Source organism: Amia ocellicauda, chromosome 22, assembly GCF_036373705.1.
Source record: "Amia ocellicauda isolate fAmiCal2 chromosome 22, fAmiCal2.hap1, whole genome shotgun sequence".
In the NCBI taxonomy this organism is placed as follows: Eukaryota; Metazoa; Chordata; class Actinopteri; order Amiiformes; family Amiidae; genus Amia; species Amia ocellicauda.
Genome location: NC_089871.1, coordinates 8988793 through 9007503, shown reverse-complemented (window position 1 = coordinate 9007503; position 18711 = coordinate 8988793). Strand labels below are relative to the sequence as shown.

General features: G+C 44.2%; 1 protein-coding gene across 9 annotated transcripts in view; it reads left to right on the top strand.

Moving 5' to 3' along the window:
* rap1gap2a (RAP1 GTPase activating protein 2a) overlaps positions 1 to 18711 on the top strand; it is an 89354-nt gene that overhangs the window by 24313 nt on the left and 46330 nt on the right. For 4 of the 9 annotated variants that reach the window (XM_066696315.1, XM_066696312.1, XM_066696311.1 and 1 more), the window contains exon 1: positions 14105 to 14323. The exons of 4 other annotated variants lie outside the window; for them this stretch is intronic. In XM_066696315.1, coding sequence (XP_066552412.1) covers positions 14217 to 14323 — 107 coding nt within the window. In that variant the 5' untranslated portion in view covers positions 14105 to 14216. Of the gene's footprint in view, positions 1 to 14104; positions 14324 to 18711 lie in introns of those variants that run through there. One more of the 9 variants, XM_066696314.1, reaches the window with a different exon arrangement.

Below are 18711 nucleotides of genomic sequence, written 5' to 3'. Positions count from 1 at the left end.
TCCCACAGCTCCTACCTCTCTCAATTACTGACTCAAAATCTATTAAAACTCTGCACCTCCCTTCCCGTCCCACCTGTGCCGGAGAAGCAAGCTTGAAGCAAGAGCTTAGGAGACACTGAAGGCGTGGATTAATTCTGAGCCGTTACCGTGGCTGGTTGTAATAGTAATTGTCCAAATAATGAAAGTCTGGGAGCTGATAAGGGCAGTTCCCAATTACAGTGGCTGATTCAGCTAGAATTGGCAAACAAATCCGTTATTATGGGTCTTAGATTTTCATTTGTTTCTCGTTTTAAGTGATTTCAAGGTGATTGTCAGGGTAAAATGCGAAACATGGGTTTTGAGTCTCTGGACCACAAACACAAGGCAGACACAGAAATACGTGTTGTGATGTGTCCAGTCTAGTGTTTGAATTGTTTTTGTTAAAATAATAATATGTAAGTAGCACACTGCTGTGATCCATGTTATGCACATTTCCTAGGGCACTTTCCTAGGATTTTCAGAAGGTACAAACTGAGTTTTTTTTTGTTTTTCTTTTAATTTTGTAGTGAATACAGCTTTTTCTCTATGTCTTACTCTCCATCTTTCTTCTCCTGAAATGAAACTCTACACATGTAACAAGGGATTACAAAGCATTTATACACCATGTATCCACTTTCTGCATCTCTGCAAAATCTATAATGAAGTGAGCACAGATCAGCCTTTAAAATCGCTGCTTGGCTCGCCCCTTTTGAATAAATTGTTTTTTGTTTAACCAGCCTCAGAAACCCATCATTAAAATGCATTGACCGCGTTCTGTCAGTTGTCCATTGTTCAGAAAACAAATCCAGAGCCTCTTATGAATATAACGATGTAATAACGGGCGGTGCAAATTGCAGAAAGGGACAGGCGAGTGTGGACGGCATCGGCGCTCTTCAACAGCTCTTACCGGGTGTTACCCACAGTAACCACTTGACAAGATGGATGTAGCCTTACTATTCAATTAGATAAATTAATTAAAACCTGCGCAGGTTCCTTGCAAACAAGTTGCCCTGATGAATTTAAAATCGTGTGTGACCAGAACAAGCAAAGGCCCAGTGTGCAGAGGTGCTGTACCAATGCTCACTTCCTGCTGCTTAAGACATTGTCCCTGAATAGAGGCAAAAGCAGGATGAAAAAGCAACACCCTCTGCTCTGTCTGTTTCATTGTAGCTCAGTGACATTTCACATTCTCAGTACCAAGATAGTTTCATCTCTTCTCTGACAGCCCTCCAGGTTGCAGCAGGTGTCTCTCTCCACTGCCTGCCTCAAATCCTCCTCAGGACCCCCCTGATTTGTGTCTGATAAATTGCCTTGTCAGAAATCATCACTCACCCCCCCCCCCCCACCCCACAAACAGAGGCCTTAATAGCTGGCTGCGACGGGGACATAAAAATCAAAGTAGTTGTCTCATTTTCCAATGAGGTCCTCGCAGCTGGCTGTCTGGATGGGCTGAGAGCTGACAAGTCCATTATGGGAAACAAAGGCTGTGTTGTCAAGCTTGGCTATTCTACAATTGAATCCGCTTATTTTTTCCACATCTATGTACTGTCACAGATAATGCCCTCTCACAGTGATTATATGTAGAAACACTGATGTTTCCATGGACTGTATCTTCTCTAGTCGCTTATTGTTTTCTGAGGATTGCATGCTGAGAAACAAGTCATTTTCTTGAAACACATTGAAAATATATACAAAGTATATATGTACTACAAAGGATCATATGTTTCTATGACATGTGAAGAAGTCTGTTTCCTCCATGTGGGTATTGTGCATACTAAACCCGGTTCGTCTGAATTTACACTGCTGTCCTCTGGTCCTCACTTCCCTGGTTGATCTTGCAGTCGTCCCCCTTTTAGGACCTTTCGGGATTTTGAAGGCTTGTGTCAACTCTCTCCCTTATCTCTGCTGTGCCAGACCAAAGAGAGAGAGGTCTGTTGTCTTGTCTCTAACACATGAACTGAGTTATTGAGCCGATTATTTGCCTGAACCAATATAACCCTTAACCCTACATGGTTCCAAGAGATCTATAAACTGTGCTGGACTGTGGCCCTCCTGCACCAGAGCTGGGCAACACCGCTGGAAAGAGCAAGCAATCGAGTCAATCACTGGGTTTAGACTAGGGAGACATTGGCTCCAAACTTCTTCAGACAAGCAGAGACCAGAGATTTTTCACTTGCTCCTTAAACTGATAGAAGTGAATGCGTAAGCAAAGACGAATGCTAATGCCTAATTACAGCCCAGGACTAACCAGTCACTCTGAGCAGCTGTTTCATATCGCCAGCCACTCATCTGCGGTGCAATCAGTGTTCTGTGACCAGAGGATAAATGGCAAATTATTTTATTATCTACCAGACGATTAATGCAGACTTGGACATTGGAGACGGCACATCAATAAATCCAAGACAATCTGTTAGTAAAAAGCATTTCTATCTTTCCGTTTCTCTTCCGATCATACGGGAGACGCTGATCAGTTGCTCACCTGTTCTAATCAGTGTCCGGAAATGGGAAGCGGCTGATGCAGAGAGCCTCGTCTGGCGCGCACCATCAATATTCTTCTTGACAAAGTTATTAATAATGGACATGCTCATTTCTTTCTGTCTAAGGGAAAATTGAAAAACTCTCTTCTGTCTCTTAAGCGTCCGGGGGATTATGGAGCGGCACGGGGTCACTCTCATGTCGAGTCCCTGATGTTTAATAGGAGTTAGTGCAGAAGTGGATGTAAATGAATGGCAATGGAGAACGTTTGCCAAAAGCATTGGTGTTGAGGCACGCATGTTCTGCAGTGACGTGTTGTGTAAAGTCAGCATTTATAACGTGATCCTGAATTCCAACAAAGTCTTAAATAAATAACATCTAGATACAGGACAGGAAAGTATGCACAATAAGTCCTGGGGGCTGTACATTTTCTTTCAGTCGCAGTACAGTAGAAATTGCCTGTGAGCACAGAGAGAGAATGGGTGTATTGAATTGCCGAAACAATGGTCACAGACTGGCTGTGTGGAGTTCGACTTCTCTCGCTCTCTGACAGTGCCGGCGAAACTCATCATGACAAGAAATACAAAAATATCTAGTTTTGGTGTCGGTCTGACTTTTAAAGCGTGCAGGAAGCGAGAAAGGTTAAGCAGAAACAGGCTGTCTTGTTGTAGTCCGAGGACGAGTCAAGGTACAGAGAGAGAGGAGACGAGAGTGATAACGGACGAGTGAGGAGGAAGCTTGCAGTGTGCGATGTTGTAGCTGGGAACCTTTTAAATGTGCCGAAAACCAAAATGTCACTGGTGTCCTTGTCTGAATCTGTCTGGGCTGCTGATTATGATGGGGGTGACATCTGTGATTAAACACGCAGCAGAACAAAGAGAGAAAGACTTTGTACTTGTAGGTACTTTGTAAAGGAATATCAGGATTCAGTCTGTGGATCAGTTTCTTCTCATTGGGTCTGAACAGATTAAAGGTCAACTAAATATGATTTGAAGAAAGTAATTTAAGAAAAATCACAAATTCGGTATTAGTGTGGAGATTGTGTGGAGCTTTATCAAGCTCTTGAGGTCTGCTTTTTAATGACAAATGGAAATAAAGTCCTGAAGTTTGATCATATTTTCTCATACGGGGGGGTGGTTATATTTTTCTAACCCCATGCAGTCTAGGAACTGAAATTAGCGGAGAAATTAGGTGCAACCAAGGCTATCGGAGTAGACGGATGAAAGTAATGCGATTCTCTGGGCGCTGAATCGGATCGCCGGTTATTGCGGCTGGTTTTAGTGCCAGTGAAAGTGGGGCCCACCTTCTGATTGAGTGCCGTCTCCAATGACAGGAAGGTGACACGCTTTCACACCCTGGCTGTTTAACAGGGGGCAGAAGGCCAGGTTGTGGAGAGCCAGGTCGCTATTACTGAGAGAGTCCTAAATGGAACAGTTGAAAAGCCATCAAGCAATCTTAATTAGTTTAAATGCCATCAAACCTATCATAATTGTAATCCGAGACAGAACACAAGTGACTTCATGTGTTGCTATGCTCTCCCTAGATTATGAATCTTTGAGAGGATTAGTGTATTAGTGTATCATTCCTAATGTTACAGAACTAATCAGCATATAAATCGGAGACCTTCAATATGCTCTAGGTACTGTGGTCCTCCCCCTTTTTGTGTTTGATTCAATACAGACCCTTTAAAGTCCTGCTTTCATGGCCTGTTGATCCAGCCAGAGTGACATCGTCCTGAGGTTCATTAATGCACCTGGAGTGCGGGAGAGGTGCCGCTGTAAAACGTCACGGAAAAAACAGTGCAGTGCATTGCGGTCTGTTGCGCCTGTTAGTAAGCAGTGGCGTGGGTAGCCTTTGCGGTTTTGGCTCGGGAAACTAGGATGCCCGCGAGAAGTGACGCTTCATTACAGAAGTCACCACTGTCGTGTGGAGAGCTGTGCAAATCAGAGTGCATTGTTGAACGGAGAACAAACTGCAGAACTCCCCTGCTTCTCATGTGTAATGCCATGTTTGTATCGTGTCAAAGAATATGTTGAATATGTTGCTGAAGCGTAGCTATCTAACCCTTTTGTCTGCAACTCAGTACTGGATCTTGACCCCTGGGGATTTAGATAGAGCCCAGTGCCAATGTCAAGACCTCTCTCTCGCTTCCTGTTGGCATGCTGGGTTGTATCCATCCACAGATACCAACTGCTAAAAATTCAGATTTTTTTTTTGGTTTCTTTTATGACCGATCTGTGACAAACAGACCTCAAACACTTACTGATTTTCCAAACTTCTCCCAAGAAGATGTCCTAAAGATCTTTTCCCTTAAGGCATCTGCAGAGCCAATTGCAAAGCCAGCTCTGTGACTGAGTTCGACTTTCCACCTTGCCTCTCCTTTCAATCTATATTCAGATTCGGGGCAGTGACCAATAAATGCTTACTTTTCCATGTTAATTTCTGGAGACGTGCAGATGCATCGTAAAAACACATGAAGCCTTTCCTCTCGGCTTCCTGCTTGCTGCTGTTTGCTCCCCCAACACCTCTCGCTGACAGACAATTTACAATTTGTTTTGCACTTGCTGAGAGCTGACACCACCGCTACATGTGAGTTGACATGACCTCCATGTTTTAGAAAATGCAGTCACATTAAGTCTCAATTTTGTACTACTAATGCAACGAATGCTTAGCAGTAAACAGATGGATGCAACACGTAGCACAGAGACTCAAAAGATGCATCCTAGTACCCATTCCAGTGCACAAAATGATGCAAGTACATGATCATTTTATTCTATATTAATACATACCCTGTCTGTCTCTATACTTGCCTCCAGCCTGCTGTTTGCATTACCCTCCCTGGCTGCTCATTCACTCGCCGATACTGTTGTCATCCTCCTATTTGATTTTTGCTTGGCACTTTGTAATCTGATACAACTGTGCATCCTTACACAAGTTTGGAAATAGAGCCTTATGCATTGATTAGATTGTACACTTGTACAGCTTTACTTGGATGAAGGCATCTGCCAAATTGATACTACTACAACTAATAATAATAGACAAGTAGTGAATAATTAAAGTCATCCCCCCACGACCTTCAGCTGGCACACTGCCATGACGACAATGCCCTCTTCTTGTGCCATTATCAAGGACACAGCCTCGCAAGTCGTGTATTATTTCAGAGGGACCAGGCTTGGCATCCTAATTTGTTTCAGTGTCCGGGTTTCACAAATTGACTTGTCTAGAATCAGTTTAAAGTACCAACAGTGAGGTGATAAAAACTAAACAAAAAAAAGCCTGCCCGCCCCAGTAACCGTACTCTACGTGGCATCATTACATTTGCTATAAATATTTTAATGTGCTGAAGTGCACGGGTCAGCGGTTTATCCAGGACTGTCACTACGCTCAGGCTTTCGGATAATGGTGGTCAGCAGGCACGAAAATAACCCGTTTCACTGTGACAGGTTCGGGCCACTGAGTGAATTAGCTGTCTGTCCCAGTGATGCTCTAATGGGCCGCGCTCAAGGGTAAGACTGACTGCTCCAATGCGTGGCTAATTTTAGCTGGACCCCAGTGCAGCCCGGCTTGTATAAATCATATCGCCCTCCCCTGCAAGAAGAAACAATTAAACTGTTAGCCAGCTGTAATCGATACTCTGTATTAGATTTGATACTGCTCTAGCATGCTGGCTGCTGCGGCTGGTGCTTGGCTCTGTATTACGTTTGCAAGGAAATCTCCCAGACTGATCCAGCCGCCATTTGTCTTAAGTGCAGGAGAGGGAACCAGCTTTGAAGAATGAGGCCCTTTCGCCGCTCCCTGGCTCGGTTCATATGCAGTTCAAAAGTCATGACGGTAGAACTTCTACCGTCGTGACTTTGTTAAGGTGGTCCGGCTGGGTTGTACTTTCAGATTGTTCTGATTAATACTGTATTCATCCAACACTTCCTGCTCTGGACCTTGAATGTTTCGTTTTGTGGTTTCATTTTGTATTCAAACAGGAACCAAAACTGCTTCAAAAGTCTAAAAAGCCATCACCACCTTAAAATAGGTCATGACAACTGCCTCTATTGTAATGACTTATTTACCCGCATGTAAACAACAACGCCACCGCTAGTCCGCAAATCAGGAAACAAAAAGACAGCACTCAAACTCAGTCCTAGCCCCCGCCTGCTGCAAGTCCCCAATGCGTGTTGTGATGGAGTTTCCACATGGGCACACACAAAGATGGAATACCGAATCAAAATTTTAAAAGGCCATTACTTTTTAAACAATAACCGGTAAGAGTCTGGCGGCTCCACGTTCTTTATGGCCGACTCGCTGTTTTGCACTCGCGCAGCTCGGGGTGGAACGTGTCCTACTGGGACTGGTTTTCAGTCTCGTCTCCAATGTCATTCAGTGTCATTCGCAGACTGTGCACCCAGCAGCAGCAGAGGGATGGAGAGAGGCGTAGGGTGAGGCTGCACAACTGAAGAGTGTCTGACCCTGCTTTCGAGAATTCCAGTGATATTTCCCAAAATATATATTTCTGACTATAACGGCTTCCCAAATATTAATGCTGATATAAAATTTCAAAAGTGTATTTCCAAAAACAGTATAGAAAGCTTTTTTTTTCTTCCATAAAACGTCTCTTCTTTCCCAATGATATTTTGAGGATTTCCCGTCATGAGCGCTAATACTATATCTCTGTCTGATCCAGTTTCCTTAAAAACATGCTCATAGCTATGAACCCATTGGAATTGTTTTAGATCACAGTGGATTGTCATGTTGTCACAGAACAAAGTCCTTTTCCATTGCAGAAGACGTATTTCATGATCTGTATAGTCTAGATGTACAGAGCGTGTCTGTATATGGAAGCTGCAAGCCCTTGTAAGTCGTAAAAACTTACTTTCAGGTCTTTTTCCTTATCCTCTTTGCCAGATATGGACTTTTAAACATCAATCGTACTTTTCAGGGAAAATCGGGAACAGATGTTGCCGTGAAGTGAAATATAAAAGCTTTGAACCTTCCCCCTGATGAAGAAGCTGGCAGTAAGCGGTGGGGGGTAATGGACAGAGACGTTTGTTACAAGCAGTTGAGGTTGGTGTTTGGGGCAGCAGCAGGACGGTCAGCACAGAATCCTTAGCAAACGCTACACAATCTGTGGGAGGGCTGCCTGTATACAGGTATATAGTAGACCTGTCTTTGGGGTCAGCAGGGTATGAATTCCAGTCAGTGCCCCAGTGGCCTGGCTGACATCACTGGGAGAAAAAGGGCATCCTGGTGCTTTGAAGAATGCTGTCACAGTATAAATGTTACTGTCCCTTGTGTCTCATTTTCAGAGATACAATTTCAGCCGTAAAGGTCAGCTTCTGATTCATATTTTGGCATCAGCAATTATTTCTCCTTTTTCTAACCTCCTAGTTCGGAAGTGGCAATTGCTAATAAGCTCGGTGCACCTGTGTGTCTGCTGATCGCCGGCTAACACACACGCATACACACACACACAGTCGTCCCCCTAAATCACCACTGTCAGGTCACCTGCTTTTCTGCCCGTCCCCCAGCGCAAACGGCAGAGCTTGAATACGGTCGGGAGGACTGACGCAGCGCTCGCTGAGAACGCTGCAGGGCTCCCAGAGCTCCCGTGACTCACTGTGGCGACACAAGCCTGTAGAGCCCTTCAGGCACTCGGAGAAGTCCAACAGTTTCCTGGACTGCCCTTGACCCCCCGATTAATCCAAGCCCCCTCCACACAGGTCATCTGTCAGACCGGAGCAATTAAGTGAATCTATTGTAACAATCAGACTACAGACATGTAAAGGAACGCTGTAGTCCTTGCTCTGCTATATAATGCAGCAACAGTTTGTGATTCGGAAATTATATTTATTTGGTCCCTCCATTTGCGTATTTCGTTGTAGCCTTTGAGAAGTACAGACAGATTTTCTATCAATCAGTCAAGCAATATTAATTTATCACATCACATCACACACACACACATACAATTTTAAGACACTTTACACACTACAAGAGTTTTTTTTTTTTACCATTTGAGTGGTTTTAAGAAGGGATCATTTAGAAATACCGTTTATAGCCCCTGGGAGAGAGATCCAAAGTGCAAGTGCCAGGCGACTAAAGGAATATTACCCAGAGGAAGCAGTCCCTAAGGAAGGCGCACAGAGCAAGTCAGGCTCAGTAGACCGTACTTCTCAATTTAGGCCCTAGACTCAGGGATTGAATCTGAGAGACAGGAAGGTGCCAGTCCATACAATTCTTTGAATTTGAGCAGTGGAATTTTCCACTCTGTAGATCAAATGATTGAGGGGTTTTATGGTAACCCAACTCCTGACTCACTGCATGTAGGGCTCTGAGTGGACACGTCCAGAGATTCTTTGTACATTTGTAGCTAAACAAAACTTCACTGAAGATCTGGCTGTGAATCTCTCAAGCTGAAGGACAGCACTTGAGAAATCCGGGCCTTTCAATTCCAACTGCAAAAATCAATTCAAACTGCAGACACAAGCATGTTGTCATGCAGGGTTTTTTGTTTATTTATTTATTTTTGTTTTAGTTTGTCTCGGTTTCCAGCTGTGTCGAAATCAACGCCAGGCAATTATGCCCGAGTCAGTGGCCTGAGATTGTGCCTCGTGTCTGTCTGTCAGCTTCACAGGGAGTTTTTCTCTCTCCTTCCAGAGGCAGGAGAAAACGATAAACGCATGTAAACTGTCACGTCAGACTCTGCTGGCTCAAGCCCGGGGATTTGAAGAGGTGAGTCGCGTTCATCTCTTCCCGGTGCGCACGGACTTTTAATGACTTTCTCTCCCAACAAGAGTGAAACCGTAAGTCGCTGAATATTATTAAGGAGAAAGCGGCGGTCGATCTCTCTGTTGGAAGACATCTACTGTGTTGATTAGCTTTTCGTGGAGGGCAAACCTCATTCCAAAAAAAACAACTACTTGAACTTAATTTAGAGAGAGGAGCAAAATACAGCTGCTAAATTGAGGCACAGGGTTGCCATATGATGCGTTAGAATAGCAGGTATGTTTGCCAGGAATAGTATACACGCTGGGATAAAACTAAACTAAAACTAAAAATGTAACTTTATGTAGTTTAGTACAGGAGGTGTCCCCGTTGTCCATTGCCCTTCACCGCAAATGTAACGCAGATCTCACAGTGTGGCTGTAGATAAGAAAACTGATTTAACATTTCCTAGCTAGCCGCGATAAGGAAAATCAACACACCGAATCATTCCAGCCCTAGAAATACCTCACTTTTAGATCTAGTATGAGTAGTGTTATGGGAAGCATAACATCTTTAATTTCCAAGCCGTGTAACTGATAACATTTTTGAAATACACACACATGGTGAAGAGCTGGGACAGTGCAGTAATGTGTAGGAAGTGGTATGAGAAACTGTCCCACCTACAGCTTTAAGCAAATCCCATTTCAAGGTCACTCTGTTTCAGTTGGTCTCCCATGAACATCATTGTGCGTTCTGTTGGTCAGCAGTGTGGAGTAGTGGTCAGGGCTCTGGGCTGCTGAGTGGCAGGGTGTGGGTTCAAAGCCAGGCAGAGGATTGCTACCACCCTTCAGCAGGGTCCTATACCGAGATTGCTCCAGTGAAAATCCAACTATATGAATGGGTAATTGTATATAAAAATCATGTGATATATTATAAGTCTGCTAACCACTTTAACCATGTTGCGGTTAAGAAATATAGACACTTACAGGCTCTATATAAATAAACACATATAAAGAATTGTTTAACATCCTGGTAATTATTTGAATAGTAAAACCTGTTTCGTAACATACTACACTGTTATTATTATTGTTGTAATAGTTAGCTGATGCCTTTGCCCAAGGTGACTCTCATTGAACAGGAGTACTAAGCAAACGAACAGAATGCTCAGATGACTTATGGTACAATAAAAACAGAGATATAAGCAGAAAAAACAAACAGTGCAAGATAGCTGAGATATGCAAGACTAATAAAGCTGGGCTCAGTCTGATGTATATAGGAAAGTGTAACTTGTCAGGGTAGTATTAAGGTTAGAGCTGGCGTTTAGCCCGTGTATGTCTACAGCAGATGCCATTTGGAGCTTTAATTCCTCAATCAACAAGCCAACTGCAGTGAACAGTTTAACAAACACTGTTTACCGCTGACTGTTTTTTTATTTATTTTTTATTACATTTCTCTTAACCAGGGCAACTTACAATTGTTACAATATATCTTATTGATTTTTTTTTCTCTCTCTTTTCTCAATTATATACAGTAGTTGTTTTTTTAACTGGAACAATCTAGGTGAAATACTACAACAGCAGCATCCCAAAGAGTACAAACACTGTCCGCCCTGACCTGCCGTACTGTGCCAATTACACAATGAAACATACACAAAGAGCCTTGGCTTACTATGAGGAAACAACATTTCTCAGATACCAATGTAACTCTCCTTGGGGGGGGGGGAGAAAACGATACTTTAGTGACTTATCTTAGGACTGTTGGAGAAAATCTGATAGGTACCAGGATGTATGAGTAACATCATAGCACATTTTAAAGTACAGCACTTTAGTCATTACAGACACATTTTAAGCACAGCTTCTTCTCTATGTACAGGTAATATTGTAACTGTACTTAAGTGTTTACGGTTGTTGAATTTTTGAGCATGGCTAATTCATTTGTCAGGACTATAATTTAAGAAAGTGTGGCCACAAATTAGAAAGCATAATAATCAATCATTTGTTTTCACAGGTTTATTAAATTGAGCCCCTAATTTTTAAAGTGCATACACATATTACAAAAAAGCCATCTTGAGTTATACATTAAAGAAGCATGAACACTAATTAGGCTAAACTGTGATCACAAAATCATCCTTTTTTTTCCCTTCTTATGCTTCATCTCTTGGGCTCCGTAACTAGGCAACTTTCAATTCTTTTTTAGTACTGTCAGTTTCATTACTAAGTTTGTATCGCACAGGGACACCAATAAAAGTACATTTCAGTCTGGTTTTGAGATGACACTACCTAGCTATACTGTTTCTGCAGGAACTGTGGTTTGAGTGCAGGCTTTCTTATGCTCTGGGCTGCTGTGCAGATATCGAACAGGCAGGCAGGCGGGCGGGGTGTTAAATCCGTGCCCCGTTGTCAACTTTCACTGAGCGTGCCGCTGCTTGTTGTTGGCTGCTTCAGCATTTTGACAGCAACTTCGAAGTGTTAATGCACCCTAACCACGAATTAGCGTTACATCGTCTCGTTAAGTGCTGCTGTCACTCACATCATCTTCCTCCCAGGGGCCAGACCCCTCTAAATAGGAGACACCAACTCATACATAAGAAACGCCAGATTAGTCAATAGCAAGTTGGAGAAAACATTGTTTCAATTATATCTCATTCTAATTATTTTCTTTTTTTTTTGTAGGGGGGGATTCAGGGAGCAAGGCTAGTGAGATAAAAATGGTCCTTGCATGGCCCATTGTTAGGAACAGTCATGTCTCCTTTGACAAGGGATACGGCCACCATTGGGGCGGGGCCTGCACGTTTGCTAACTTTGCCCTGGAGACAGGAAGGGAGGTGCACGGGAAGAGAGTGCAGAGTCACCTTACCACCCGACCAGCAGAGCTTGATAAGAGAACCAGTCCCCCCTCCCAAAAAAAAATCTATTACAGCATCTTATCTGTATTGCTAATATTATGACTCATATTTTCTTGTTTGATTAGATTTTTGAATTACCGGGCAATGTGACTTACTTCATTCATCTTCAACACTGACACCCCAACGAGACGAGCACCAGTCAGACCAAGCTTTTTATTATTAATAAGCAAACACTACCTGAAGGAGCTGGTTTTGGGTGTATTATTAGCATAACAGTAGTCATAGTAGCAGCAGCAGTGATCATGTTCGAAGCTCTGAGGGAGGCCACATTTTAAAAATGACACCTGCCCCCACAGCCTTCTAATGATCGGCCCGGAGAAGCACCGGTCAGCACGTTTAGACCTCGGTTTGTGTGCGGGCTGAACAAACACAGGCAGGCCATCCAGAAACGCCTGCCAGATGGAGGGATGAAGCACTACAGTAGTTCAGTTGCAAGGGTTTCCTTACACATTGTGTTTGCAGCAGGGCAAGTGGCAACATCCTCCGTCAAATGATCTGGCTGGGAGATTTCTGGTGTCCGGGATGGCTTTCTGCCGCAGTCAGAGGGGAATATAAATGCTTTTGCTTTTAAGATGCAGTATGATCTTGCCATCGAGCTTCTGTATACATTCTTAGATGCAGTTACTCGAGCTCTTCCTTCACGGTCTAGTTTCAAGTTTGAGGTCAGCTCTTACTTGGCATCGGCACTAGTTGTTGAATCAAGTCTTACCACCAGCTTCACTGGGACGGGAGGGGGTTATTTGAGAAGAATCTGAATGGGATCACAAAAGGCGCCTCCCGTCTAGAACCTCGCTTTGGACGTGAGGAGGAGCTCAGCAGGCTCCTGGCAGTGATCTGAATCGAGGGAAGCAGCTATGGAAGAACTGCAAATGTCAGCGGCCAAACAAAAAACATAAAAATCAATGGCTTGTATTAAAGTAAAGTCACCAGCTAGAGCCGAGCGTGCCTGCCGCCGCTCACCACCCCACAGCCACACAGCGAACACGCGGGACGTGCTCCCTGTGCTTCGTGCACTCAACTCGAACAAGCCATCCATGTAGGTGAAGTACACTCTCCAGGTTGCTGCAGAAAACACCTGGATAGTTAGCCAAACCAGAATGGGATCTTCTCATTTTTACATTTTCTGATGATCTCATGTAACAGGAGGCTGTATGTGTGTGTGTGTGTGTGTGTGTGCATAAATCTGTGTGTTTGGGCAAATGTGAGAATGTGTATTTGTGTAAGGATTTTTGTTTGTGTGAATGTGGGAGTGGGTGTGAGATTTTGTGCGAGTGTTTTTCTCTAAAAAGACATGCGACACAGTCCTCTGCTTGTCTGCAAGTGAAAACAGATTACATGAAGGTCATTGCTGAGCTAAAGTAGAGAGAGAGAACGTGCAGGAGTTAAGGAGTGTGTGTGTGTGGGGGGGGTTATGGTATATACTTGAAGGAAAAGAAAAAGGGTGACAATGCAAAAGGAGAGGGGGAAATTAAAGAAGAACCAGAGAGGGAAAGAGGAAAAGAGGATAAAGGTCAGACAGGTGCTGTGAGAATCCAAGGAAGAGGAATCAAGAGAGAGAGCGTTTTTCTTCTTTAAAAATAAAATTAAAAGAAAGAAGAGTGGTAATGTAAACTACAGGAACCAAAGTAACAAGGACAGAGGAAAATTAACAAAAGTAGCCTGATGTGTTACAACTGTACAGTTCACACCTAAGCTCCTGGAGCTGACTGTCTCAGTTTCTATTGGGACTAACACTATGAAAGAGGTGGAACTGTATTAGAGTGAGAGAGGAGAGGGACTGAGAGAGAGAGTGAGTGAGTGAACAGATTGAGAGAGACTTGGAAGGGGAGGGAGATTGAGAGGGAGGGAAGGAGAGAGGCGCAGGAGGGGAGGGAATGCAAAGGAAAAGCAATCACCTTATGCAAACAGGAGCCCTGCCTATCAGACTACAGCAGGCGTGGACAGGGCTGAGGAGGAGGGAGGAGTACAGACAGACAGAGAGAGAGAGAGAGAGAGAGAGAGAGAGAGAGAGAGAGAGAGCCGGTCAGCCTAATGCACACACGCATGCACACACATGCACACAGCACTGCTCTGCTAGTTGCTGGAAGTACAGAGCCACTCTACCCCGTGGCAGAGAGCTGCCACTATGTCTGAACCGGAGCCTGCCAGCCGGGTCCACTCCAAAAAAGCCGGGATCCGAGCCGCGGTCATTCTCATTGGATTACTGCACAAGTCCCGGAGGCAGAAAGAGCGGTAACTGGATTCAGTCTTCCCTCCCTCCTCTTCTCCTTTGCTCTTCTGTAAAGAAAAAAAGTTTCACCTCCAACTTTTTTGGGAGGTTTGGAGTCTTCCTTTAGTTGGTGCTGCCACGACTTTTGCACATCCACAGCAGTCTTGCATCCCCGCTTACTGGGATTCAAAACTTTGACCGCAAGCGTCTGAGAGCGAGTTGGGAAGAAGGATGCTGCGAGTGAGTGAGGTGTGATTGTCCGGTGGGGTGTTTGGGGTCTACTTCTTGCTAGGGTGATTGGGGGGCTTGCCAGGTAGTAAACTGTGTTTGAAATGTAAACAGTTTATAGTGCCTCATATTAGAAATGTAGTGATCCTCTGAGCAGGCTGCCTGTTTGGGCTCAGTGAGGAGTGACAGGTGGACGCGTGTGTCGGAGGTGCCAGTCCTCAGTTCGTTACCAAGCGCTTTCCCGCACGGTCGGTGTGTAAATTGACTCACACTGAACGACCTGGAAAGTTTCCTTAGCAGGTCTAACTCAAGCTTCTGAAATGGTGAGATGGAGGAGCTGTGTCTGCTCTGACCGGCATGACTTTAAAATGTACTCTCGGTGAAACAACAGTGCTGTGAACTGGCTTTGTCAGCAGTTATTAATTTCCTGTGGACCAGGGTCATTTATTAGTAATATCATCATTTATTAAGTTTGGCTGAAACCTTTTGTCCCAGGTGATGTATGGTGGGAGATGATGTTCAATTTGGTGGAATCTTATTAACTCTCAGATGACTGTAAATTAGTGATGTAGCGCAGTTGCTCAGCATGGTGACAAACTGGCAGACACAGCATCAGCACAAAACTGTACATCATACAGATTCACTTCAGTTTTGCTTGATTTTCTTTTGCCAGTGTATCTCACTGATAAAAAAAAGAAAGCATTGGTGACAGCTGTGTTGTTTTGAGGAAATCACACTCGCTTCCAGATTTGGTCATGATGTTTTTTTTAGCCTCTGGCATATTTCCCCTTTCTGAATGCAGAATACACTAACACACAGGCACCCAATGTTGCTCCTCAGCAAACCACAGTAAACCCAATGTTAAGGTTGCAGTGGTTTTGGATCGATGAATTTGTTTTTAGGATCAGCATAGAGACAGATTGCAGCTGACCTGCAGTTCTTCAGAAGACCAGGTTGCATCTCTGTCTGTTTCAATGATAGCAGCGCAGGGTCGGTGAAAGGGCCACAGCTCTGTGTGCTAGCTGAATGGGGCTCAGCTTCACTGTAGTCTGCCTGGTTTTATATAGCTCCCCGTCAAAGGATAGAGCACTAAGGTACATTCACCACTGCGAACGGTCTGTTTCCCCCCTGTCCCACAGCTGAACTTGATACAGCTGCACAAAACCATTACTTTATTGAATAATTCATATTGGGATTATTTGTTTGGCAAATGTCACCTATCTGTCACCTGTGCTTTAGCTGGAAATAAGTTATTTGGTTTTACCAGATACCAGTTAAGCAAATTTATTTAGTAAAAAAAACTTAACAAAAACAAGTTTTGTTTTGCGGTCGATCACTGCGAAGTTAAATTCCATTCCCTGCTCGCCTCAGAAAACCGTTGGTTAATGTTTTTCCATCAAAGTGCTGCTCACAATCCACACGATTTCCTGTAGCTGCTGCTCGGTTGTAAAGTGTTACTCTTCCCCCAGTCAACATCATTCCAGCTACATCCCATCCACTGCCACCCAGAACACAGGGCTGGTCATTCCGTGCCACTGTTGAGGTGGGTGGCAGGGTAGGGGTGGTGATCTCGGGAGCTTCTCTCATCACAAGACACAAGCTGAAAAGTCTCCACTCGGTTGGGACGTATTAATGGTGTTTCAGCAACACAGCCTGAGGAATACATGGCAACACTTCGGATTTGGTTTCTTTGTGAAGGTACATCTTCATAATTTGATGTGAAACTAAATGATTCTGCACAAATATAATTCTGAATATGATTATTAATTGAAATCTCACTCATTTATAAACATGACAAATGAAGCTTCTCAGATTCCTACTGAAACACTGTTAGACTAGAGACCTTGAGAATTGTTTTCACACGGGCTTTGGAACGCCACAAAATCCAGACTCACAGTTGCTAACGAGAATATAATTACCTCTGTGGAGAAATGTATAAACAGAAAATCCCCTGGTGGGGCTTATTTGCATTATTTACACCAACCTGTGGACACCCTGAGCTGTAAGGATAAGCCAATGTTTGTCCTCATTGTGTGGTGGGCAGTGCTTCCAGGGTGTCACAGATAGCTTCAGTCTGGTCAGGCTCAACAAAGATCTTAATTAAACCCCTCTCGTGTGAATTAGATGCATCCTGGACACCACCAGGCTTACTGCTCAGTGTGGTACCAATGTGGAGGAGCGCGAATCCTGGGTGGACTCGGCCAAGCTCCCTTGTTCTTACTTGAGTATAGTGGCTGGTGCTGGGTGGCAGTAAACACTTGTGAACTGCACGCTCTGAATTGAAGAGGAAGAATGTTTATAACCAAACAAAAAAGTAAAAGATAGAAGGATTACTAATGTAAGAAAAAAAAAAAAACATAATACGCTGTTGATAGTAAACGTGTGTTTCTGACGATGATGTGGCAGTTGTTGTTTTGTGTATATCAGGTAATGATACTTGAGTGTTTTGGTCTATCTCAGTTTCTTCTCGTGTGAATCAGACCCATCCCGGACACCACCCGGCTTTGTTCTCAGGGCTGGTTCCAGTGCGGAGTGGCACAAATCCAGGGTGGACTCCACTCCCTTGTTCTTGCTGGAGTGCACTGGCTGGTGTAAGTGGAGTTGGTTCTGGGGAGCACTAGTATCCCAGCTGTGCACGGTTGATTTCATGTAAACTGGCACCACACCCAAAGAGGGGACAAGCTTAGACTTACTTGCATGGGGGGAAAGCAACAGAGACAAAATCTGATCGAATCTCTCTCATTAATCACTCAGTTCATTATCAGAAGACTCCATGTTAAGGAAGCCAGGGGGTCCTCCTCATTAGCAGGAGGTTCCCAGCTCAAAGCCCAGCTCCCACTGACTCACTGTGCGTCACCCTGAGCAAGTGACTGAACCTTTTGTAGCGTTATTTCTCTGCCACTGTGATCCAAAGCAATTAACAAGGAATCCTGTTTGTACTGGGGCATTCTGGGTAATATGCCTTGCTCAGGGACAGCTGGGAACCTACCACCCTCTGGCCCTAAGTCCAGGGCCCTAACCATCACTCTGGAGAACCAAGATGCTATTGTAATTGGCACAGCAGCAACAGATGTTACCAGTTCATTCACCCCCTTGTCTTGGCCGGTGGGATTGGAGAGCACAGCATCTGCCCTGTGATAAATGGCTGCTAAATTACTCTGTCATTTGCATCTTAAATTCGCAGGGCAAGAAATCCCTCCGCCTTTCTCCATTCTGGTTCCCAGCATGGCCGTTAATAACACTAAAGACATAAGGAGTCTGTCAATAGTGCAGTTCCATTCTAGTCACTATACCAGCCCAGCTTCATTGTTCTGTAGTAGCCCTGCAGGTTCAGAAAGCAGAACTGTCCATATCTGTCCTATTACTCTTCGTTTTTTGGCTTCATGTTGCAGCAGTGGGGTACTCAGTGCTAAAAGCCACCCCTCAGAGCATAGGCTAAGCCCTATAGTCCAGACAGTGCTGGTTCCTGTCTGAATTTTGTCTTAGTGGACTGTGACTGCGATCCCTACAAAATGACACATTATTGTCCTCATGGTGCCTGCGTTGGGTGGGCATGTGTTGGCCAGGGACTCCCCAGCTTTTTGCACGACAGCTCCATTACCCCGCCTTCATCGCTCCACCTCTGATATTAGTGTGGGCGCCCATAGTGTGAAAAGATCCAGGTGTATTGATTCTTGACGGCACATTTTAGCTGCTCGTGCTGGCACAGGTATCAGGTTGAGTTGATAAATACAGCAAAATAAACAAACACCCAAAAAACCTGCCCATTCCAAATTGGGAAGGTTAAATGAAAAAAACTGTGTGAAACTTTACACAGCACAACTGTACAGTATAACTAAAAAACGCAAATTAAAGAAGGATTACCAATGTGAGAGAGAAAAACAAATCCTTGTTGATAGCTGTAATTGAGAGTCGGCTGATGTTTGCTGTAAATGGGGTAATGATACACTCCTGGCAAATGAGTGTTTTGCTTTCAAACAGTATGTGCTGTTATTGTGACAGGCATGATGACTTTTGAGTGCGTCTCCATTTCCACTTGACACTTGTTTTACTCTCCACTTTGTGCTGTCTGTTACTGTGCAGCCGAGGTGCGTGGTTCTGCCACACAGCAAGCTGGCCACACCGAGCGTTGTGGAGCCGTAAACAATACAGGACCCTGGTGATGCGACAATATCCCCTATTA